Raw genomic sequence first — 26959 nt, forward strand, 5'->3', positions numbered from 1 at the left:
TAAATAAAAGCTGTCAACCCTAATTGCTAACAATCCTATCAGGTCGATCTCCAGGTCCTCCCTGGAAGTCACCGTAGTTAATTCTTATCGAATTCGTCACAATAGGCCAACTGACCAGCTTTAATTTTCACCGATCATCATTCACTACACCACCACCACCAGCGTATAGGTACCTATAGCACAGGCGGGGCTACCATTCCATTTTTATCAATTAAAAAAAATCTTTTTTTTTTTATACAACTTAGAATGGCAAACAAGCTGACGGTCCACCTGATGGAAAGTGATAACCGTCACCTATAGACATGAGCAGTACCATGGACATAACAGACTGTTTCGCCCATGATACCCGCCATGCGTTGTCATTCCTGAGGACTCAGGTGTTATTCCTCTGTACCCTGTAAATTCACGCCATATGCCACCCTTCAAACCAAAACACAGCCATGCAAACACAACTGCTTTACGGTTGAAACATGAACGGGACAGAGGTACCCAAGCAAATAACTTTTGTACAGTCTCCCTCTGGTAGTATGTAGTTTCATTGTCCTATATCATAGGCCCTATGGTATACAAAATCTCTAAATATAGAGGACTCTCATAATGTTGAGGATGATAAGGTTTCTGTAAATTGACTCAATAAAGGTATCGAAAAAACAACAGCACTGGTATGGCTGCCTTCGACAAAGTTTAACAAAGTATTGAAAAAGAATTTGCAGTGGAACAATAAAAATAATAATTCCTAATGAAGAATCAATAATCCACTTTTGCAGTTATGGTGAACATTCAACATATCCACATTCTGTCAAGCACGTTAGAATGCAACGCGGGACGAGGCAAAGCCTGCCGTGTAACTAAAAAATTACATTTAACAAATAAAAAAAAAATAAAGTCTATTTTTACAATATATAAAAAAAAAATAACCAGAAATAGATATCAATTTTATTAAAACACAATTCTTCGCCTAAAATAACGAACTAGTTTTTGATTATAGATTCATTACGTCTGTACTATTTTAATGCGATTGTGCACGACGCACCTTTTTAGTTTCTTTTTTAATTTTATTAAAAAGATGTTCTTTTTATAATTTGAAGTCTGTGTCAGTTTCGGTTTTGTTTTTGCCTTCGCTTTTTTTTACTCCGTTGGTTTGCTATGTATATTTTTTATATAATTATATTATCTTTCTAAAACACCGTGTTTCCATACCAGCATACAGTCCTTTCGCCCACAGCGATATTTTAGCGATGGCGTTTATTACTAGACCGATCATCTAACGTCGTTCGGCATTCGGCCATCAGTTACATTTTAAAGAATTAACTGTATTTATGAGTTTGCTATATTTTTTTATACCACTGAGGTGGCAAACAAGCATACGGCCCACCTGATGGTAAGTGATTACCGTAGCCTATGAACACCTGCAATACCAGAGGTATTACGCGTGCGTTGCCGACCCTGAAGAAACCTCTTTATCCCCCTTTTGAAGAACCCCATGCTGTAGTCTCTTGGGAAAACCTCGGCAGGGAGCTCATTCCACAACCTGAGTGTTCGTGGGAGGAAACATCTCTGAAACCGCGCAGTACGCGACCATTGAGGCTGTAGGACATGAGGATGAACTCCCTGTCGATGGCGAGCCGTACGATGCTATATGTTTAGCAGTAAACAGATAATGACTAATAAGATGACGATGATGTATTTGCTAATTCTTAATAATTATATACACATATTTATAAATTGCGACCTTTAGCCTTTTAAATTAGTAATTTGCACATATTGCATACAATAATTGTGTATCGCGAGGTATCTACCGCGCGTATTTGGGGTTTACCCTCACCGTACAGATCGAGCGGTGGCCTTGAAGTACACAAGCTACATACCACTGGCTAAACACCTACCTACCCACCTATAAAATGTCTCGGCAAATATATCACCCTTATCGCCATCCCCATATATTGACGGTTGCTACAAAAGAAGAGTGCCATTCCAGAAGTTGAAAATTAGACGCGCAAAGTTTCTATACCCATTATTTTTATTTATGTATATTACTTTTTCGTGGTCGCATTAGTGTTTTTGTTTTTTTTTTATTACGAAAATAAATCTCACCACCTGTACCAAAAGCGACAATCACCGTCACTAGGACTAATTTGATTTGTCTTTGGAATTTCTCATCATTCGATTCGATGTGTTCGATTTTTAAAATTTACTATAACAACCCATCATGTATAAAATTTCATGTACTTTTATTATTGATTTTAATAAAGAGTAAATATTTTGTTTATTGATCATGTCACATGTAAATAATAAGAAAAAATACGGTCACTAGTCGAGTGTATATTTTTTTATATGTAATGGGATAGTCACGCTCGTATTTGATAAGTACCTACATATAATCAAATTGCATTTTTAACAATATTCTACACTATGAATTTTAAGATACACATTTTAATTAAATTTTAATGAACATATAGCGGTCTTTGTGGGTGGTATATCTTAAATTCGAAAATTACATGCACGTACGTCGTAAAGGAAGGTAATAAAAACAACCATAGTAGCAGTTCTACCGTGACAATATCTATGACGTTCGCCGACACGCCTATTACATGTCCACAAATAAAATAGGTAATTTGATTAATTTAAAATTTGTAGAATGTATAATAATTATTTAAATTGTTCCAATGAGGATACTCTATACAAAATAAACAGAATGGAATTAACATCTTTTTTTAAAAGTATTCTACCAGTAAAATTGTATATTTTTCCCCAAAGAAACAAGTCGTATAAAAAATTATCAATTTAAAGCTTAATATACAGCTTGTTTGCCGTTTTAAATATCATAAACAAAAAAAATAAATAGAAAACGCAATGTCAAATTGTCAAGTAGGTAAGGTATGCTCAATATTATTTCGATGTTACACTGAAAGAATAAGGCTCTTTAGCAAAGTAAAAACATAGTATCGATTCTGAGAGGTCATTCCCTAAACTTATCTCCAAAATCAAAACTTTATATTTAGTAATTTACTGAAAATATACTGTTATGGACTATAAAGAATAAAATCATAATGTAGTCCTGACTCAATTTTACAATTGTAATTTAGTCTGGAACCATAATTACTTTACAATATCAAACTGAAATTTTAGTTTTGAAAAAGGACCTTTATTTATAAAATATCAAATCTCCCATTAACCTATTCAAGCTTTTGAACTGTTTTTTTTTTTAGTTAAATTTCCAATTTAAAAGAAAGAGACAGAATAGTATAATATTAAAATAGATTTGTAGGTTTTAATTTGTATGAATAAAGGGTTTAAGCCCATTACACTTAAAACTTCATTAAAATAAAGTTTGGGTTAAACAACAAAATACATACCTGATTGGCCGCAATGAAGTCAGGATCGTATATAGCGGGCCGTGGTTTCATCGCAGCCATTTCTTTCTTCAATTTCTGCTGTAGGTCATAGTCAATCACCTTCGCTCGTGCCATAGACTCCGCCAAATTTAATGGGCTGATGTCCCATCCGTCGATTTCTGGTGTACGTAAGAATATTTTTTTATATTAAAAACTATAAAACCGTGAACATTTGTACCAAGTTTCAGAATCCGTCGAAAATATAATCCGTGAAGCAGTTGTGTTTGCATGGCTGTGTTTCGGTTTGAAGAGTGGGATATGGCGTGAATTTACTGGGTACAGAGGAATAACACCTGAGTCCTCAGGAATGGCAGCGCATGGGGGGTATCATGGGCGAAACAGTATAATCTGTTATGTCCATGGTACTGCTCATGTCTATAGGCGACGGTTACCACTTTCCATCAGGTGGGCCGTCAGCTTGTTTGCCATTCTAAGTTGTATAAAAAAAAAAAAAAAAATAAAAAAAATAGAAACACAAACTTAATATCAGAATTATCATGAATTTCCTATTAAAATTGACACATGATGCGCACTAATGAGGAAGTATTAAGTATGAACAGGGATAACTATGAGGACAGAAGAAGAACGAAAAAGACAAATGCACTGTGTCCCATTCGTGTTTCTACCGTTAAGCAGTTGTATTTCCATGGCTGTGTTTCGGTTTGAAGGGTGGGATATGGCGTGAATTTACAGGGTACAGAGGAATAACACCCGAGTCCTCAGGAATGGCAACGCATGGGGGGGTATCATGGACGAAACAGTATGTGTGTACTGTTATATCTATGGTACTGATCATGTCTATAGGCGACGGTTACCACTTTCCATCAGGTGGGCCGTCAACTTGTTCGCCATTCCAAATCGTATAAAAAAAAAGTGCAAGATTAATCGCCAGAATGGGACTGGATTCGGAAATTACTTTGAATAACTAATGGAAGAGTAAAACATATTACAATGACGCCAAATAAATAATGGTAATACTATTAAAATGAATTTTTTTCGGTAGTTGGAACAATTTACAAACAACACTTAATGATAAAGTTTATAATGAGCGAAATGTTTCTTAGCATATGTCCAATTTCAGAATGATTGTTTTTAAGTGTTCACACCAAACCCGTTCAGCAATTTGAACATGATTACTCAAGTGTAACTAATATTTATCACAAGCTAATCCAACAGATGTTTTGCCCCTTACCACCCCCTACTAAGTAATTTTTTTTTTCGAGACAAAAACTATCTCTTCTTTGTTGTTGAAGCAAACAACACACCTTTGCGATTGCGAAACTTTATTAATATTCGTTGAGCGGATTCGGTTATTAGCGTGAAAGAATTTCGTGACACGAATTTATATGTACTAACTTGATATGGAATTTTTATATTAGATTTATGGATTTTAAATACATCATCATATCATATCAGCCACTAACTATCCACTGCTGAACATCGGTTTCCCCCATAAAGAGAAGTTTTATCAGATAAATTTTGGCAATGTTTTTAGAGGGAAGCTGCCGCCCATCCCTCAACCATAAAGTTTCCTTAGTTGCCTTTTATGACACCTACAGGAAAGGAAGGAGTGGCAAATGCCACACTGAGACCGTTTAAATATATACTAACCCAAATCATCTGGGTCCACCATAGGCAACAGCTGCGACATAGGGACATATACATCTTGACCTTGTTCATCAATTCCAAGGCGCACTGTGGACGATTGTGTTATAGAACCATACCTGTTGAAGGTATTAACAATTTAATCACAAATCTATAGGTTGTTTGTCATTTGTTGTCTCTGAAAATCTCTAGAAATACCAGTATTTGAAAAATGCTTTTGGCATTTGATAGCATATTACTAGGTGAAGTTTGTAGGCTATTTAGCATCTCGATACAACCACGGGCGAAGCCACGAGATACAGCTAGTTGTATATTTATATATAACACATAAACGCAAGTTCTTAAATCCTACTCACATCTCTCAACTTGTGTGGCTGTGTTTCCAATTACAATATGGAAGGAATACTTTTAAATGGGAAATTTCTGCAAGCAAAAAATTGCAAAATACTGGGGTACACATTTGAAAAAGATAAAAAGAAAATGCTATCCGTGACTCTTCTATTACAGTTTACACATTTGCACAGTACATCACTGTGTTACTGTACAAATGTGTATATTCTGAGCATAGTCCATTCTTTTTCAATTGTGGAACAATCCTTAGTAATATTGTAAATCTAAAAGTGTGTTTGTTAGTTACCTCCTACTTTTTATAGCAACCAATTAAAGTAACCCAATGAAACAAAGTCTCAAGTAAAACTAATCTCATATAAATAATTTGAAAAATGCATACCAATTTGAATCCACTTTTCCATTCTTTGTATTCCATGACAGTTGGTGGCGGTTGGCGAGTACTCCTGCTGTGAATGTTGATCCGTTATTTCCACCCCAACCTACCAGCATTACACCAACTTTGCCCACTTTCCTTCCAGTACGAATAGAAAGTGATTTCCGGTAAGGTTTAGCCTGTGGAGTTATTTAACTGTAAAACAAGTGGCTGTGACACTCAAAATTTTGTGACACTCTTTTGAAAAGTTTTTCAATGTATCAAATAAATTTTTTGGCACTCAAGATAGATAAATAAACTCTTTATCTCCTGATGCAATCAAGAGATACACAAAAATTGTGACAATAGTAACAAAAAACATTACTAGTGTTTAACAAAAGGTTTTTTTTTTTATACATAACATAATATGTGAATATGCATATGTAATATGCAATAAGCAAACCATGATTTTCAGTTACTGCCTGATATTGTATATTTATTTTGATTAATTTAAATATACAATTTATTTATAACATTTTGGTTTTCGAGTAGAAAAACAAAGATTTTTTTTAAATATCTTGAGGAAATATTTTTAATGGGTGGAGGTATATTGTTCCACCATATACTAGCCTGATAACAGAAAGATCTCCTGCATGCTATACAGCTTATTATTATTACTCTTTTTTTGCCTATTATCAATATTAATCAATGAAATAGACTACTTTTATTGATGACATACACTATGGTTACACCAGTTTTTAAGTTAGACCTTCAGGAATATGACTTTAAAAACCCATACAAAGAGACAGAAACAAAACAAATTTTTTTTAAATTATTATTTTGGTTTCTATTCATGCTCTTATCTGTTTTTTTTAAAATACCTCCCATGTAGACTTTTATTAAAAAAAATTATACATACATAATAAACACCTATACCAGCCACTTTTGAAGAATTTTATATTTATGGTAAATTGTCAACTCCACCAAGATTTTATCCTATTAGTATTTTATTTTTATGTATATTAATGAATATATCAAATTACATATAATTTTCCTGTACCTCTGTCTACATATAAATTATAAAATAAATTACACATTTTTAAGTAATATCACTGTTGACTTTCAGGGGAAAGGGATTATTATTAATGAGGACTAATAATTACATTTATTATACCCAGTTCCCCTGAAAACCTTCATATTTAATTCCAAGTTTACAATGGGTGACTTGACCTAACTTCATTCTCACCTATCATCCCTCCCTGATGCCCCATCAGTGTATAACAATAGTACAGGTAGGTTTATTAATAATTCATTTTCATGCCACAAAAGAAATTATTAGATAAATTTACAAGTTAAAATAAGTATGTAATCAATGTTCACACACATCTTTAATATAAATCTTTTACAGATTGTCAAATGGTCTATTATAATGTCAGGTTGTTTATTTTGGTATAGAGATTTTGTATTACCTTCGTGGTATAAAAAAAAAAGTTATATTGTGCATAACCTAAACCACTACTAGAGTAAGAGATTACATGGATAAAAAAAATATAAAATTGTTAAACAATGTAAGCATATACATGCTACAACCAATAATATTTATTATTGAACTAATATTTAAAAGATTTCTGTGAATATTTCTCCAACATAGGTACCTAAATCCAGTTATTTTATGGGGCATAGAAAAATCGATATGTCGAGTTATAGCTGAATTTTAAGTTGATATGGAAACAGAACGCTAGAAAAAGATGCTCACCACTAATTCACTGCCGTTTTTAGTCACCAAAGTCTCCTCATAATCGTAGTCCGAATAAATAAATTCATCGGTATATTTTGTATTTGGACTTACTACGACCAAACTTGAGGATTTGTCCATATTGACTAAAATATGAAATATTGTATAGAATCTCAATTTTTCCAATGAATATATACAAGTACAACAGACTTCAGTAGTAAGACTTAATTAATTAAAAAGATGTTATTTCTAGAATTTGCAAGACCGGCACGAATACGCCACAATAAAGCAGTACGGTTAATAACAAACTGTTAACTGCAGTTAATCGACTGACAGAGTTCAAGAAAGAAAATGAATGAATGATGACAACTATTGTGACAGGAAAGTTCAAGAACAATTACGTCACTGCCACTTGTTGCCATAAAGAAAAAATAATAGTTTTTTTTTTTTTTTGTACGCACCATTGAATCGCCTATAACATGTACGAATTTATTAAAATTTCTAGAACAGATAACTTAAACAAACAAGTATTTATTGCAACTTGAAAGAAAAAGACGAAACAAAAAACCCTATTTTTTTCTTATCTCAAGAAGAGCATAATTGAAATGTATATTAAACTCTAGTCATCGATCATCTACGCCGTGCAGGTATGGAATATGATACCTACATTTTTATTTATGTTCTGTATTTGGTTTGATAAAATTTATGTTTCTTTTGTTATTTGTACTTTATGTAATTGCGCTCATAGAGAATTATATATATAAGAGCAATTTTTAATTTGGTACCTAAAAGTGTTAGCAAGTGAATGATGGAGCTGCCTCTACTGAGCTATTTAGAAACTAAAATTAGAACTTTAAGTTCTCCATAGATTAAGAATAGGCATTATTTCTATAAATTAATTTTCTTTTTTGTAACTAAGAAACAATGATGTTTAATAAAAAAATGTCTTTAAACGGTGAAACCTACATTCACTCGGTGTGTAAATAGTAGAGGACTGGCACAACAATCATACTTTTTGCATCATAGGATGATGTGAATGACAGCTTATTAAAACCACAAAAAATAATTATTAATTTATGAATTTACGAAGATTATTAATCATAAGAAAGTATGACTTTTATATGAAAATTACATTGCTTTCAACTTCACAAAAGTGATCACTGAATACCTATGTACTGCCAAAATATAAGTTGTCACACACATCAGACTATTACCTTCGCGCAAAATTTATACCTCCACTATTTATTTGCCACTTTGCTAAAAGTTCGCATAAAAGTGATCTTTTGTCGTTACTCATATATAACATAAAAAATCATAAAATATACGCAATATGTATATACATTTTGCAATTTTTGTAAATTTAGGTTTAGTTGTTCAATAATAATCTTAAACTAACATAATTGCAAGCGCTTGTATCTATGATGAAAGAAATAAAGGACTAAGTTCAATGAACGAGTGTGGATTGCGGAAGAATATTCCTATAGGAACAAGATGTAGATACTATATAACTATTACGTATTCTGTGCTACAGTTAAAACACACAAATATACCTAGCTATTGTTCAATTCCACATCGGTCTACACACATTTACAATTATATTATTGCTTTTCATCTGACATAATGTAGGTACGTATAGATGAAAAGGGATGGAATCTAATAAAAATAAAAAGAATCTTGTTCCCTCCGCCTATTCTCCATTCTCTGTCACTCGTATATATGTGTGTGTGCGAAGAAAAGAAAAGAAATTAATTAATTATTCATGTTGTAGTGTAGTATGTATGTATAAGAATGGTATAACACATACTTAAATAGAATCATCGACCGGAAAAATATATATATATATTGAATTCTTTTTAATTTACAATACTATAAAAATATTTAAAATTGTGATTATAAAGAGACAATAACAATTTATTATTTTAAATAAAAATAGTAATAAATAAAATAATGCTTTGAGATAAAAGATACCTCTCTACGTAACTATTTTCTATATGCGAGCGTGATATAATTATTTTTATCTACTGTAATAATATACCTACTTGTAGGTACTTAGGTAGGTTAGTATTCTTAATACTTATATTTAATATTGAGTAGATACATTCTTGCTTGGAATGTATGAGCGCTGTCTATAATACAATAAAGTTGTATATTAATTACGGTATAATAAAGCATGCGGGGGACGAGGGGGCGCGCCGCGCTCTCATATTCCGTATATTGATTGTGTGCGAGGGGGCCGGGGCAAGGAGGGGGCCACGGCGTGCCCCACTCTGTTTTTTACGACACGGCTTTCTGTGTAACATAATTATTGTATTTAATTTTGTGAAATGTTTCGGTGTTATTTGTGAAAAATTGGGAAGTCGGAAACGCGAATACGAGGTAAGAAATTCGCGCCGGCATAGTATAATATATAAAAACATTTTAACGCCGAATAGTATTAAATATTATAAAATTTTATAGTTCTAAATTCCGTCGGCGGTACGTACCTATAGTATATTACACTGTCATACCGCGTACGTATAGTGTTTTTTACGGGCATCGTTCTAAAAATAAATTGTAATAATTATAATTTTATGTAGCGGTCGCAGTAGAGTCGGTTTTCTGTCGATTATTCATCAGACGTGAAGTTGTGTGATTTGTGTTCAATAAGTGTATGTGGTGGTGCAGATGCAGGGGTTGGTGAGCGATAAAACGTTCCACTTGAAGTGGAACAACCACCTGCAGAACTTGAGCCAGCTGTTCACAACCATCTACTCATCGTCTGCGCTCGCGGACGTCACGCTCTCCTGCCGGGACGGGACCCTCAAGGCACATAAACTCGTGCTCTCAGCATGCAGTCCATATTTCGAACAGATATTCAGGTAGTGTACATAATTTTTCAAAATAAAAAATATATTTAAATGTACTGTGTTCTATTAGTCAGTACTGGTCACTCATAAAATCTTTTACTTATAATTACCTAATTCAAATTTGTACCATTTGCTCAATATGACATCATTATTTTTTCTTGTGAAGTTATTTATAATTCTGTGTAAGTACTATTGTAAACAGTCAAGAGCCATAATTTTATGTGTGGATTTAGTCTTGTCTCAATATTATTTATATAAATGAATTCACAATAATATTATAATGGACTCTCAAATAATTATTATGTGAAAATAGACATAATTATATTAATGCAATGATAAAATCTAATGTAAGATTTAAGTATTATGATTAAATGAACTTAAATAATAAATAAAAAAAAAAAAACAAAAAAAAGTGTTATAATTTTAAATTTTATGTGTAAGTCAAAAAAGAAAAATGAAATATTTTGTGATTTTTTACAGGGACAACCCTTGTCAACATCCGATTGTGATCCTCAAAGGGATCCCATTTTCAGAAATCAACCTCCTGGTTGAATTTATGTACAAGGGTTCAGTGGATGTTCAGGAATTAGACTTGCAATCATTGATGCATACTGCATCTGAACTAGAGATCCGTGGGTTGGCTTATGAAGCTCGGGATAATGCTGCACAGATGTTAAATGTGAACTTGGAGTATCCAACATATACCCAGACATCTGTGACTGCACAACAAACATACCCACAGGCCAGAACTGATGTTGAAAGACTAAAACAGGTAAGTGAATCAATTACTTATTTTATATCATAATATGTAAATGCAGTATTTTTAATTTTAATTGACATACCAATTTAAAATTAATCTAATATTGAGTTATATAATAATTTCATAAAAAAAAAATATAATTTCTACTTTGAACATGTTTAGTTATATCTAAATTTAAATATTATTATATTTGAAATGTGATATTATATTGGTGTATGTTTTTATAATACCTACTAATTTACATGTAGGCATATATAATCACCTTCATATAAAATTAGGTAACGCCTAAAATGTAATTTGTACTTAATAAAAGTGTATCTACACTTATATAATTATTGGGTAGTTTACCAGTTTCAATATAGGTAATATAATAGTTTTTAATACAGACAAGTTTGATAATAAATAATATGTAATAATAATAGGTATGTTCTTATTAAATTGTCAGAGGTCAGTAATATCTCTTGTTCAAACAAAGTGCACTCAGAGGCTGGCATCAAAAAGAATGCACAGAGTAGAAATATATTATTTAGATAAATTTACCTAATGAAATTACTTTGATAATATGTGTTATATTAATACATTAATATATTTATCTGTTTTTTTTTTTTAATTGGTGATGCAATGTAATCATATTGTTTAAAAAATATAATTAAAAAAAAAAGTATTTATTCTATGGTAATTTTTTTTTATTCTATCTGAAGGAGCCAAGAGTCTCTGAAACCACTATGCATGTAGAAAACAAGTTATAAAAGTACATGTAACAAGAGATGTATGTACAGATAGAGGCCTTAAGCACTCAAATCTCATTGTCTATTCCCCAAAGAATTTGTTGTGAACATATAAAATTCTCTTATTTTCTAGGAATTTCTACACAATTGAGTGTAAAACAATTTTAAGAAATTAAAATATATTTTATTTAATAAACTTTAAATACATATATAATAATAAATAGTATTTAAATTACAGTTAAATATTTATTATTAATTATAAATTATTATTAATAACTTTATAAAATTATTATTGAAGTATGTTTTACAACTTATGTAAAGTTTATACTTGATGGTATAGTGTTGCTGTCATCACTATGTCCAACCAAAAATGAAGTCTTAATTGAGACATATATGAATAATTTTGATTTAATTATTATACTTAAATTTTTCCTGTAGACAGTTACAGTAAGACCAATATAACTAGATATATAATCTGTTAAATATTACAAATAGTTGTGTCTATTAGTAATTCTTAGGTATTAAAATGAAAATAAAATTTATTAGTTACATACATATTGCTAATCATAATTTAGATTCTATATATATAATGACCAAAATGCTAAAAATCATTGTTCATCATGCGAAATATATATATAATATATATATATATATATATATATATATATATATATATATATATATATATATATATATATATATATATATATATATATATATATATATATATATATATATATAATATATATATATATAATATATATATATATATATATATATAATATATATATATATATATATATATATATATATATATATATATATATATATATATATATATATATATATATATATATATATATAATGTAATTAGGCAATATCTGTACATAGGATATGTTTAAGAAAACTTCATATGCTGGATCTTAATGAGAGGAATATAAGTCTAAACAATAACTTTTAGAATGTTTGTCAGCCTGTTTGTTTATATATTCCAGCATCATTTGAATGCTACTGCACCTATCAACATAGCCATTCTCTAATGCATTCCACTCATTTGCTATCTTCTGCTTTTCATACATTTGTAATCTATTGTTATTTGTGCATATATAGTTTTCTTCATACATTTAATCAGTTTATTATCTATAAAATTTTTGAAACATTTCATTCTTTATGAATGTAATTTAGGGACTAGTCAAGAATTTTTCTGTATATATTTATTTTTTATCTGAGTAGATAAAAAAAAATATAATTTTATTATTTATTTATTTATTCTTTATTGCACCTCTTGAGCAATATAAAACAATATATGTTACAAATATAAAGTATAAAAAGTGGTCTTGCCACTAAAGCAATCTCTTCTGGACTACCTTATGTGTTATATTATATTGTTGTAGTATAAAATTTAAATTATGAATACATATTTAGATATAGATTTTTTTAAATGTTTCTGTAAAATTTAAATTATTATGGTATGTATTTGTTGTATTAGTAAAATTATATAGTATTATAAATTTTATCCTTAATTTTATTAAAAATAAAAAATATAAATTTTATTTTTACTAATTAAAAAAACTACTTCCGCATAATGAAAAAATGTTTTATGCATAGTATGTATGTATTGACAGATAAATTTTACATTTTCGTGCTTCTTACTAACTATTTATGATCACTCGTGTCCAAGCAAAAGTAGCCTATAAGAAATTGCTTATCCATAAGTCCGTCCATTGTTTTCTCTGTCTATTTCATGTATTTTTATCTCTGCTGAGTATATTACATAAATTATGTTAAGGAACAATACAGTGAATCTATTTATATCAGGCTAAATAAGAACTGATATTATTGATTGCTTAATTGCTTTAAAATTTCACGAAATTATTTGAAACTAACGATCCGACCTGGCTTCGCACGAGTAGACAGAATTCTCGAAAATCAATACATATAATAAAAACAGTTTTAGCCAATTCAACAGATCGGTTATTTTATAGCATTTTATATATAATTCTTTAGATTGATATAACTTTTTTTATTTATGTATGAACTGATTGAAATAAAACACACTAAATATTAAGTGAAGCAAATGGCAATGCATTAGTGAAAACTGCATTCAAATCGGTTAAGCCATTTCTGAGATTAGCTTGTACAAAGGTACAGACATAAAAACAAACAGACAAAAATGCTAAAAATCATTATTTTGGGTTCTATTGCGTTCATAAAGCCTATAATAGTTTTTCTTATATATCTTCTATGTACAATCTTCTATGTATGACATATCTTCTATGTATGACAGCAACCAGTTACTATTTTTTTATATATTTTTATGATTATAGACTTGTTTTTTACCATAAATATTTTAATATTTTCTTTATATGTGTACTAATTAATTTGCTATAAAATTTATAATAATTTGTGTTTAATGCGCATACTCTAATAAAATTTAATTCAAATACAATAATAATGCAATTTCGCAATAATATTAGTCAGGTAAATAGTTTATCATTATTTAAACAATGACGTGTTACTGACTCATCTTTAATATTACATATGTTTTACTATTGGTTTCTTTTGTGTTTACTCGCGCTAAGGAAATCCCATTAATATCATTAGCGGAGGATTTACCTATTTTTTTTTTTTTATATATGCAAAATTAATTTAAAGTTAATTCATTCATTTTTATTTAAGAACTACGCTCTTGTCGGTGGAGTTCTTGCCGCTTATTATAATTTCCAGCGTGTTTCTCCACCTCTTGATACGACCCCTCACATAAATGTTTCTTTAATACAGTCATCGTCTAATTTTCAACCGACTTTAGAAAAAGGAGGTTCGAGATCGAATTGATCGATATTTTTTTTTATTGTTATCTCATAACTCCGTCAGTTTAAAACGATTCGAAATATAATTTTCTTGTATCTGAAAGAATATGTTTTCAGATTGGTTCCATAGAAATTTTATCAAAAAGTAGATTTTAAATCAAAATAACTGGTTTTTAAAATTAAAATATTGTAATTGATTTTACCATATTGAAGTTTGTTTCTTTTTTGTGAAACACGATCTTATATTAGTAAGATAACACAAATAATTTTTTTTTTAGAACTTTGCGCGAGAGAAGTAATAAAAATTTGCTGTGATTGGTCGACTTTTTTAATGGAAATCCACGAATGGTCTCTTCTGTGTTGATGATTTTAAATTAATTTTATTTTTAAATAAAAGTAATTCGAGATGGCGTAGTCAGATATGATTGATCCTTATAGGTCGGCGCTAATGTGGAGGATTTATATCGAATGGCGCGCTTTGGAGTGCAACGGAATAAATGCGTGGCGGCAACCTACAGTCTCTGTCGGGAAAACAAAATGCACGTGTACGTAGATCGATGCATTCATCGGCAGCGAATTAAATGCTGTCGACCTGAACAAGAAAATACATGTTCATGAAATGCGCCCGCAGCGACTGCAGCGTTCTGTGGATTGCGCACGCGTATATGACTGCATTCTGCGGAATTCGAGCGTAGCCAACTACGTTCCGCGGAATGCGCGACCAGATACCGGATTGTCTAAATGAAAAATTTTAATATTTCATATCCCATAAAACCAAACTGAATTCGAACTATGAATTACCGTGAAAGTAATTTTATTTCTTTTGCCGCATTGTAAAATCCGCTTCGACGCGCACCCGATGCGTATCGTTTGATGTAAATCGTATTTTAGTTGATTATCGCTCTTATATTGTGGCGAACGTAGTACGTATGATGATATGATGAAAACCCAAAGATTAAATAAAAAATGCAGAGCACATTCTAAAATTATTCACTACTCAAACTACTGTAGTTTGAACTTTACGCATCGACTTTATATCTATTATCCTTTATTGTATTGTAAAATCCGCTCCGTCGCGCGCCGGTTCGTGTCGTTTGATGTAAATCGTACGTTAGTTGACTGATGCTTCTGTGGCGAATGTAACATTTGACTTTCTTACCTTGTTGAGCACATTTGAATCCAACATTGTAGGACATTGTTATATTAATAAGTAAAGTATATACTAATAAAACTATATACGCAAACATATCAACTCGTATAGGACGCAATCCGTGACAGTAGTTTGAACTTCGATATTGACTTTAAATTTATGGCTGTTTATATGCATCTATGACGAAAAGAAAAATAAAAATGAAATATAATAAGACCCTCAATAGCATTAGGACGACTAACTACTAATATACCTTAACTAACATAAAATAACTGGTTTTTTTTTAGCCGCGACTTCGTCTACATTTCCGGGATATGTTGATTGACCATGATTAAAAGTATCCTATATCGTCTATCCTCCAATATAGGTTGTGAATACAAAATTTCTTTGTAATTCATTAAGAATTGGAGACATTACCAGAGGAAAAACTTGTACAAAAGTCGTTTGCTTGGACACCTCTGTCCCATTCGTGTTTCTATTGTGGAATAGTTGTGTTTGCATGGGTGTGTTTCGGTTTGAAGGGTGGTATGGCAGAATTTACAGGGTATAGAGGAACAACACCTGTGGCCTGAGGAATGGAAACGCAAGAAGCTTATCATGGGTGAAACAGTATACTCTGTTATGTCCATGCTACTGCTCATATCTATAAGCGACGGTTACCACTTTCCATCGGGTGGGACGACAGCTTATTTGCCATTCTAAGTTGTATAAAAAAAAAAAAACACTTTTTCTAACTTATCAGTCTTCTTTTACATTACCATTGGTATTGAAGTTAATTGATTTACTTTTTAATTTCACTGTATTTGTAGTAAATGCATTTTAGGATGTTACCCGTGAAGCCTTTTAATTAAAAAATTGTCCATGTCAGTTAGGAGTCATTGGCAATTAATTGTAGGTTAGTTATTACCATTACAAAGAACATTATGCTTATATTTTGTAGACTTAAATCACTGCCTTCTCCTTTGTATCTTCAGTTCTGAGATATTCGCTTGTTATTACAAAAGCATTTTCCGTCTCCCCTCCATCCAGCCTCTAATTACTAAAGCGCTACAAAAAACTAAAGAAATTGTACATCCCTACTTAATTTTATATTCCTATGAGATTCGTTATTAAATATGGCGCGTAAGAAGCTATTCTATAAGTTTTTTGGTTATTTTAAAAGAGTTAAAACAAAAACATCGCGTTCAAAATAGGAATGGCTCAAAACTTACAACGATGACAATTATGTATTAGTCATTCGTTTTTTGTTCTTATTTCTTAACATTACCTGGCATGTTGAGATTATTATACCGCCTTTTTGTTTTTTTTTTTTTTTATATGAACAGGCCACTATTAAAAAAATATGGCTTTATTGCTTTTTTTGTTGCGCGCGCCGGGAACGTGTTCAGTCTCAACTCGCGACCCCCCTTTATGATCCCGCCGCCTGGTTTATAAATGGAACTATATTTAGAACACTTGCATTATACTATATTATTCCTTGGCATTATTTATGATTTCTGTTTAAATAAAGATATGCTTCTATTTATTAATGTATGTACGCCGCATTTTATATATTTTTCTTTATTTCTCATAGTATTTGGGGCATATTACTAAGTGTTGCTGAAAACTATTTAGCTATCTAGTTTAGTTTCACAGTTTGTTAAGGAAGTTTACTTATTAGGTATTATCATTACTCGATTATATTTAAACGTCTCAATCAATTTTTAGCACAGATGGATCATAAGCTTTTCTAATCGTATTCAGTTTAAGAGCTATAAAAAGACATATTACCCTAAATATAAGATATGTAACAATTGTTGCCGACGTACTGGCATGTCACAATTTTGCACACTTTTTTATTTCTCTTTATTTTGTATTCTATATTTAACTTTTCTAATAAATCTCCTTCTAAACGACAATTATAACTTTTTGTTTTTCCGTACTAAGTTAATAATTACAATCACAAGCGCATTGATATTCTATACTCGAAATAAATATTTACTTGTCGTAGGTCTAAAAATATGTTACGCAGTCGGTAATTGAACCCGGAACCTCGCCTCGGAAAGAACGGTACCGCTTCGCTAAATCACATTACATATTAAATGTAAAGTATATTTCTTTTATTACATCGTGAGAAGTGTAAACACTGTACTGCGTATATTAGGAGCGAATAAATAAAAGTTGAATCAAAATTCTATAATCTATAAAACTGGAGAGACGATTTAGTAGTGATCTCACATTATTATTTTTTTTTATACAACTTAGATTGGCAAACAAGCTGACGGCCCACCTGATGGAAAGTGGTAACCGTCGCCATAGACATGAGCAGTACCATGGACATAACAAAGTATACTGCTTCGCACATGATACCCCCCATGCGTTGCCATTCCTGAGGATTGAGGTGTTATTCCTCTGTACCCAGTAAATTCACGCCATATCCCACCCTTCAAACCGAAACACAGCCATGCAACAATAACTGCTTCACGGTTGAAACACGAATGGGACAGAGGTGCCCAAGCAATCGTACTAATTAGCGACCCGTCCCGGCTTCGCACGGGTGGACATTTTTGCAACATTTTAAAAAGTAGTTATTGTGACATAACGATTATAGTTAAACGTATAGTATCACAAAGTTTTCTGTAGTTATTGATGTTTTCTTCAATATTGTAGAACATACTTTTGTTCTATCACCAATAGTTTCCGCAAGGCACGCGACAAAAGATATTTTATAGCCTTTATTTTTACACCTTGAGTTACGTTATTAAAGTTTTAGTAAGGATCCCTAATCTTTTCTAGGAATAAATATAGCCTATATTACTTAGGGTGAAAGTAGCTTTCTAATGGTGAAAGAATTTTTGAAATCGGCAAAGTAGTTTTTGAGTTTATTCATTACAAACATACACACAAAAATACAAATCTTTCCTCTTATCCCCCACTTATATATAATATTAGTGTAGATGTAGAATACTAGTTTTTGCCCGCAACTTTGTACGCGTGGATTTTGGATGTAGGTAATCATTTATAGATGGCATATCAAGATTTATAATTTAAAACGACAGATTTTAAATTGGACCTTCAAGATTACAATTTTGAATGCCGCATTCAATTTGGTGCAGTAGTTTTTGTGCGATTACAATTTTATTACAATACTAGTGATCCGCCCAGACTTTATACAGGTAGATAGATTTTTTAAAATAATATATATAGCGTATATAATTTGCTGATAAATGAATATTTATCGAGCTTATCTATTACAAACAAACAAACAAATAATCAAATCTTTCCTCTTTACAATATTATTTATTATGTCTTGCTGACATACATCCACAGACATTATTCTTTTAAATGCTATTGAAAATGTCATATAGAAAAATGCTAGTTTTATATTTTTCTTGTAAATTTTTTCCACTTTATTCTTCATAAGACTCTTTTTAGGACTTCAAGACATATTAAAGAAAAAAAGAAAGTAAAAGTACTATATATTGTAGATGTATTCGAGTTTTGCGCTTAGCAAGTTTTTTTTTTTTTAATTTATATATATATTTATATTCAGATACTCTGCATAGACCTTTAGTTCTGGTAACAATACAATACGTATTTCTTAATATTGTAATATTTACAAAATGGCTACCACCACAAGATGGCTGATTATATCATAAAAGCTTGTTTTTAAAAACGTTTTTAAACAGACATGTTTAATAGATGAAAATGGAATGATAACACTTCCTGTGCGCAGTTGACAATTTTTTTTTTTTCTATAAGCTAGTAATGAGAATACTCTAAACATTTCTGGTCTTCTTCTATTCTTCCTCTCTCTACTTATTTTGTCACTTATATCAATTCCTTTCCTATAATAATTAGATTTTTATAGTTGTAATTGTTTTTACGTTTCTACTAAAATTAGATAGAAGTGAATCCTTACGATCTATGGTTCCACTTCATCCGTCCGTCTGTCTGTATTAGTGGCATGTTTCAATGCATCTTACTAATGCAATTTGGAATACTTTTAATAGATTGAAATTAATTATTGTTTTTAAATTTTTTTTTTTTTTACTAATTGGTTACCTGACCATGTTTTTGAATTCGATTGTTAAACAATATTTCAATTATGTCTATCCTAATATTATAAATACGAAAATCAGTGTGCTTATTTATTTTTTTGTTTGTTACCTTTTAATGCTTTAACATGAAATTTGGCGGAGATAGGTGTGTATACGTATATATAGGTGTAGCGTTGGATTAGTCATTTGATGATGAAGAGAATGGATGAAAGAAGAATTACGAAAGAGATTTATCGAGCAAGAACGAATAGAAATGTCGGTAGAGGCCACCCTAGACGGACGGAGTATGTAGACCAAATAGGCGATGTAGGAGGCTGAAGAAGGGCCAAATTAAAAGTACCCGTAACCTACGAGCGTGTATGAAAAGATTGATGAATGTAAAGGAAGCGAAAGGGGTTTGTTTGAATAGAAGCATTTGGCGTTCCATTGTTTCTGCTTACCCTAATGGGAGACAGGCGCGACAGATATTAATGTATAAAGATATATTTATGTATAAAGATATAGTATATATAGTATTTGGTGTTGGAGATAGATATAACCTATTTGTTTAGATGCCCCTCTATAGAAGTGTCAAACGAATCTATCGATAGAATCGTTTTGATTAGCAATTGCACGAGAAAGAACAAGACAAGACTGGATTTTTGAACTCGTATTTAGTTTTTTTGTTCATACCAAATGTGCCCTAGTAAATAGGACTTAACATTTCGTTCGTCATAAATCCTACCATAAAAATTCACAGGAACAATATTTTCATACTTTAAACTATTTGTTTTGTGTAATTTAAACATAAAAGTAGTGTTCAGTTCGGCTCTGTTGGAAAACATTTCATGGTAGGCCTTCTGGTCTCGCATACGAATTCACGCAGAGAGAATTTTTTAATTTCCATTTATATACACGTTGTTTCTGTAAGTGATAGGTTAATGTTTAATAACATACGGCGTCATATTCGTAACGACAAGACTCGACAACGGAAGCGTCAATTTTCTATGCTTCTCGAGATTGAAGCGGTCAACTCGACAACGCTGAGAATTAGCCTCCTTAAAATTGACGTTTATCGTTACTAAAATAAATAAAATTTGTTTATCACCCGATTTAAAAACGAGGGATGTCAAAGTGAATGTTTTTTTTTTTTTTTAATTACATATACATAGAAAATATATTTTTTCTTTTTAAAGCCGCGTACATGCACGAATGTGTGCATTTTAACATGACGGACAAAAACATATGTCAAGTATTGTATGTCATCTGTGCAGGTCTTTATGATGAGTGACTATCTACTGTAAACACAATGAATATTATGAATATAATATGGTGGATGTTTTAATGACTCATATTTTGTACATATAGGACCTCAGAGAATACATAGGAATAAAGAATAAAAAAGTGTCCCCAGAGTCCCACATACGAAATATATTACTTGAAATACATGTAACAAATCTGTTTATTTTCTAACAGAAATATAACAACTAACCTTACTGTCTAAAATCTTTCGGTGGATTTATCACAAAAAATCACACGCGTCAATTTTTTTTTTAATAAATCGTTAATATTTTATTAAAAAAAAAAAATCTAAAATGTTTATATACACGTGTTACCAAAATTTGTAATACGAATGTACTTCGACTTCCTAGAAGTTTGAATATTATAGTTACTATGTAAAAATATGTTGTACGTATTCTGACATTCGGAATACTTGAAATTCAGTCGGTCTGGTCTTTTAATCCCTATAAGAAATAAGATCGACTGGCATAAATTGTGTTGCAGTGTTTTAGGAACGCTTTCTTGTAACTACAACAGTTACCATCGCACCACAAAGTTTTTTTTTTAATGTAACAAAAAAGTATTATTAAAAATAAAAAGTATGTAAAGTAATATACTGTATTATGATAATTTATGGATTTTTGACACGTAGAATAACAAATGACTAAATAATGGAGTTTTGTTAAACTTACAGATAGACTAGCTTTTAATTTTGTTTTTGTGCTAAGACCGTTAATGTTCTTGCGCTCCCTCTCAATGTTCCGTTCTGTACGTTCTATGTATTCCGTTCTATGTATTTGTTTATTTATATACTTAACAGTCTTCAGCCAGCCTACCATAGGGTTATTCATTGTTAGTATTATTTTATCTAAAATAGTCCATACACAAATCTTATTTTCTTAAATACTGTGTGTGCTTAATTTTTTTTTTTTATTTCTCTTATAAATATTTCGTCAGACCAATGTCGAGCAGATTATTTATTTTTTAATAATAATATGTCCACCGCAGGTATGCAAATATTATCTCCCATTATATGTATATATTAAACATAACTAAATTACAAGATAAATATTGAAATGAGATAACTTTGACTATAAAAATTAAAAATAAAATTATTATACGATAATGTTATTTTTCATGACTTAATGACGTACGTACACACATATTTAAATATTATCGCGATATCTTGTACGATGTTATGTAAAAATATATTATTCAGTTATAAAATGATTAAAATTCGAAAACACCAGAATCGAACGGTTATACAATATTGAATTCAATATCACGTTATCTGATAAAAGGGGTACATTATCTATTTATATTATTTGTAATGTGATACGTTTTTGTCGTATTTTTTTTTTTATATCGGAAAATATAGTATAAACGGATATATTGAAATTATAGGGACGAAGTATTTAATTGGATTGTAAAGAGTTTTTGTTATAATATATGCAGAATTGAGAAGTAAAAAAAAAGTTATAGAATAACACAAATAATACAAAAAATACAAATCCATTACGTCGCATATATAACAATCAGTATAGCTAAATACGTATTTTAAGCAATGAAACATTAAAACATACAAAAAAATATATCCATCTCATGATGTAGTTACATACATTATTACAGTTGCATTTCTTGTCAATTTCAATGAAGTAATGTTTCGTTTATGAGAGTGATTATTGCGAATAGAGCATCTAAATAATTTTGTATAAACAAACAAAATAAACGAATGAAATTTAAATAAATACGAATAGAGTATCAGTAAAATTATCGATTATTATCCTATGTTTATATTAACAAATCGAATGTCAAATAGTTGTTCGTTATAGGCAATTTTCTGGATATTATAATTGTCCAAAAAATATATTTAAGCTTATTACCTTGCCATATTAATCATAAACACAATATGTTTAATAAATTTAATTGTGTTTCACAATAACAATTTACTTCAATTATGACAAAGCGAGTTATTTTAATTTAATAAATAAACTAATGAACATATTTTGTTAATTTTTTTATGGGACCAATCTGTAAGTATACAGATCCAAACAATATTTTTCCAAATCGGTTTAACTATGACGTAGTTATGAGGTGACAATAAAAAGAAAAAAAATGAATTGGGAACTTCCTTCTTTTTGAAGTCGGTTAAAACATAAGGCCCCAAAATTCTCTTTTCTCCGTTCACCCGAAATAACAATCTAGTTCCCCAGGTGGATCCGAAAAAAAATTTCATCTAAATCCCGGGTCAGGTCGATTCACATTCATTCAAAAATCTACAATTGAACTATGTTCCCCAGATTCATATGTATCAACAATCAATGATGCGTGCTGAAGAGATACGAAGACGTCGCCGCGATGACACGCCGGGCACGCACACGGCTGTTAATAACATATTAGCGGCCGCTGCAAGGGAGATGGAGGAGGCGAGGCACGCGGCCCGTGGGGGGGAAAGAGTTGTCGCCAGCATCCAAACTGAGCACGAACAAGGTGAGATTATCTGGGTCCTCTTTGTAACTAGGATACTTATCAAGCATGCAGCATACCAGATGGGGGAAAAGGGACTGTTAGTAATGGCGGTTTATTGTCCCATTGCTAGTAATATACTCTAACAGGTTAACCTCCATGTGGTTTACCCTGGAAACCATCGTGGTTAATTCTAGTGTATTTGTCACGATGGGCTAACTGACCTGTCTTTTATCCTCACTAGTCGTCTCTCACTGGTGCCCTGCCAGTGTATACCGATAGCGCGGGCAGGATTACCATTTCATTATCATCCATTAAAAAAAAGGCATACCAGATGGTAACAACCGCAGAAACTTAGAACCCTTTCAATATTAGAAGTATACTCGAAGACCGAGAGTTTCCTACTCTTGCGACATGAAGATACTGGGATATCCAATTTCCAGTAAATTATCTGCTTTATATCATCCTTCAAACACAGCGCACAGTATCTAAAGAATCTCCAGTTTATTGACTAAATTTGATAGTCGATATAAACCACAAAAGTCAGTTTTATACGTCTTCTTCCTTTAACAGTGTTCATAAAAATGCATATTTGTTATTATTACAACTGTAAACATATACTTAATTTTAGACGTGATAATTTTATAATACTTCTAAATGAATACCAGAGGGAGACTTTGTAGAAAAATCGATTGCTTGGGTACCTCTGTCCCATTCGTGTTTCAATCGTGAAGCAATTGTATTTGCATGGCTGTGTTTCAGTTTGAAGGCTAGGATATGGCGTTTACTGGGTACAGAGGAATAACACACGAGTCCTCAGAAATGGCAACGCATGGGGATATCATGGGCGAAACAGTATACTCTGTTATGTTCATGGTACTGCTCATGTCTATAAGCGACGGTTACCACTTTCCATCAGGTGGGCCGTCAGCTTGTTTGCCATTCTAAATTGTATAAAAATAAAAATTAAAAAAAGTAGTCTGTCCAAAAGTCGTCTACAAAATATTACTGCCACCAAATCGCTATGTTCGTATAGTCATGTTTCAAATAATATCTCACGATACAATGTATCCTGCAGCGTTCATGGTGCTGTTCATGTCTAAATACGATGATGGGCCCTTTCTATCAGTCGGAACGTCAGGTTCCAAGGTGCATCAAATGCCTTCTAAGACTTAGAGTTATAGAAAGTTTTAGTACTTAGAGTCCAGTAGTTCTAAAACTATTGTTCTACATACAGCGGCAGCCGCAGCGGCCGCGGCAGCGGCGGCCTCCGCCACGTCCTCATCAGCGGAGCTCAAACGTGAGCCAGAAGACGACCGCCCCAAGAAGCGCGTCTCAATTCTCTCCCCGGAGGACGAGAAGATGCGGATTAAGAAGAAACCAATGACTGTTCGCTTCCAAGACGATAGTAAGACTGAAGAGCGCCCCAACAAGATCACTTCGCCGGGTGAGTTTTTCTCTGCAAGTATTAACGGACATCTTAGATCAGTAATAACTAGATTCACAATCAGCTTTTAAAATATTATCTAAACTAATATTATAAAGAGGAAAAAATTTATTTTTGTCTGTAATGAAAAAAATTCTTGACCTACTTTAAATATTCTTTTATCTAATGAAAGCTACATTATAAGCTATATTGTCGAGTATTATGGGCTTTATTTGATTTTCAAAAAAATTCTGAATTTAGCTATCTATCCATATGAAGCCGGGGCGGGTTACTAGTCCTTAATAAAACAGTACCTAAATGTTCTTTTGCTTATCGCGTTTTTTGTTTAACATTGTCATCCAAATATGTTTGTCCTTGTCACAGTTGGTCAACTTTGGGACATTATTTGCTTAGAATTATCAGGTGATTATGAATCCAGTCATTAGTGATCGATGGTGAGAATACTAATTAAATTTCGCGGGCTTTTTTGACAAGACCTGCCTTTGACCATACACGACGAATAGGCTCTATTTTCTTGTTTCACTTTTTTTATTATCTTTGATAAAGATGGATGGAGAATTGTTGTATGATGATGGTGTAAAATTACATTGCTAACCGTTTTCCAAAAAAGGAGGTTCTTAATTAATTTTTTTTTTTATATTTGTTACGAAGTTACGAGGTACGTAACTTCGTAACTTACAGATTGGTCCCATAGTAATTTTATCACTGGTTTTGTCACAGTTGAAGTATTATTTTTCTGTTTTTATCTATTAGATTTTATACGCAACAGGAGCTTACAAATAAACGTTTATTGTTATAATTAAAATATATGGTAAAGCAGGATATGTTACATGAAAATTCTGCCATAAAAATCATTTCACGCACTACATTTTATTAAATAAAATGAGTGCGTGAAATGAATCCAGTGTGGCCTATTAGAGATCTTTGGGTTCGTTAAAAAAATCGACAACGGAATTTTGAAAGAGTGCGCGAGGCGAGACTGATTCCCCATACGGTCTTATTCATACGCCCTTCATTGCTTACATACAGTTTGCAGCCAGCTACCGGCTATTGAGAGCCGCTACTTTATATGGGACTTAGGTGTGTCACCTTGGTTCTATTCGCAGATTTGTATAGCTTCGATACATATTTCAAGTTAGACAACTAAATATTTTCTATAAACTCCTACCATTATGGTCTAAATTAATTATATACAGAATAATTGTGTAAAAGTGTCCGTGTGGTCCTGGCATAGAATAGGCCACCTTTTCCTTTCCTATAGATTTTAAAAGAGGCGACTTAATGGTAGAAGGATGGGCAGCAGCGTCCCTCTTAAAATATCTCTAAAAGCCTAACTGCGGTTTCCAACTCGCCTGCCAAGCGTGGCAACTACTGGCGAAACTCCCCTTATGGGAATGGCTTATGTTGAGCAGTGGACAGTTAATAGCTGAAATGCTGATACAAAATAATTACATTTTTTTATACCTAGAATCGCAAAACAAGCTGTCAGTCCACCTTGTAACAGGATAACTATGGCCTATAAATATAAACAGCGCCGTGAACATCACAGAATGCAATGTCTATGGTACCCCTCATGCGTTAACATTTAAACGAGTGGGACAAAGGTACTCAATTTTTTATTAGCATTAGAATTGATTTGTTATTTAAAAAAAATTTTTGTCATTTTCAATAAAATGTTCATATACATACATTTAATTTGAAGTTAATATATTTTAGCATTAATTTATTTTAATAAAAAAATTGTTTATTCAAGAAGAATATAGGAATAAATAATTTTCAATGGCGTTCTATGAACTCTTTTGCTCAAAGCAATGTCAATATGTACCTATTAAATATTTTGTCCGGGAATTAGACAGATATCTTCTCAATAAATAGAATAGGGTTATTGCACTATCCAATTTGAATCATATCTAGTACAACTTACAATTAAACTATTAATGCACTGTTACGCATTAGTAATTTACCAGAGGGAGACTTTGTACAAAAGTCGATTGCTTGGGTACCTCTGTCCCAT

At 31.5% G+C, this 26959-nt stretch overlaps 2 protein-coding genes across 4 annotated transcripts in view; one reads left to right on the forward strand and one right to left on the reverse strand.

Moving 5' to 3' along the window:
* LOC113516115 (inositol-3-phosphate synthase) overlaps positions 1-7790 on the reverse strand; it is a 29453-nt gene extending 21663 nt beyond the window's left edge. Inside the window, exons 1-4 of the mRNA XM_026900485.3 lie at positions 7460-7790; positions 5731-5903; positions 5007-5119; positions 3357-3514 (exon numbers count right to left, since the gene is read on the reverse strand). Coding sequence (XP_026756286.1) covers positions 3357-3514; positions 5007-5119; positions 5731-5903; positions 7460-7579 — 564 coding nt within the window. The 5' untranslated portion in view covers positions 7580-7790. The remainder of the gene's footprint in view (positions 1-3356; positions 3515-5006; positions 5120-5730; positions 5904-7459) is intronic.
* A 1878-nt stretch (positions 7791-9668) lies between these two features.
* LOC113516060 (transcription factor GAGA-like) overlaps positions 9669-26959 on the forward strand; it is a 48217-nt gene continuing 30926 nt past the window's right edge. For all 3 annotated transcript variants that reach the window (XM_031908759.2, XM_026900404.3, XM_031908760.2), the window contains exons 1-5: positions 9669-9814; positions 10103-10296; positions 10765-11056; positions 23333-23522; positions 24736-24945. In XM_031908759.2, coding sequence (XP_031764619.1) covers positions 10103-10296; positions 10765-11056; positions 23333-23522; positions 24736-24945 — 886 coding nt within the window. In that variant the 5' untranslated portion in view covers positions 9669-9814. The remainder of the gene's footprint in view (positions 9815-10102; positions 10297-10764; positions 11057-23332; positions 23523-24735; positions 24946-26959) is intronic.

Source organism: Galleria mellonella, unplaced genomic scaffold (genome assembly GCF_026898425.1).
Source record: "Galleria mellonella isolate WM207_F2 unplaced genomic scaffold, CSIRO_AGI_GalMel_v1 utg266, whole genome shotgun sequence".
NCBI classification, from domain to species: Eukaryota; Metazoa; Arthropoda; class Insecta; order Lepidoptera; family Pyralidae; genus Galleria; species Galleria mellonella.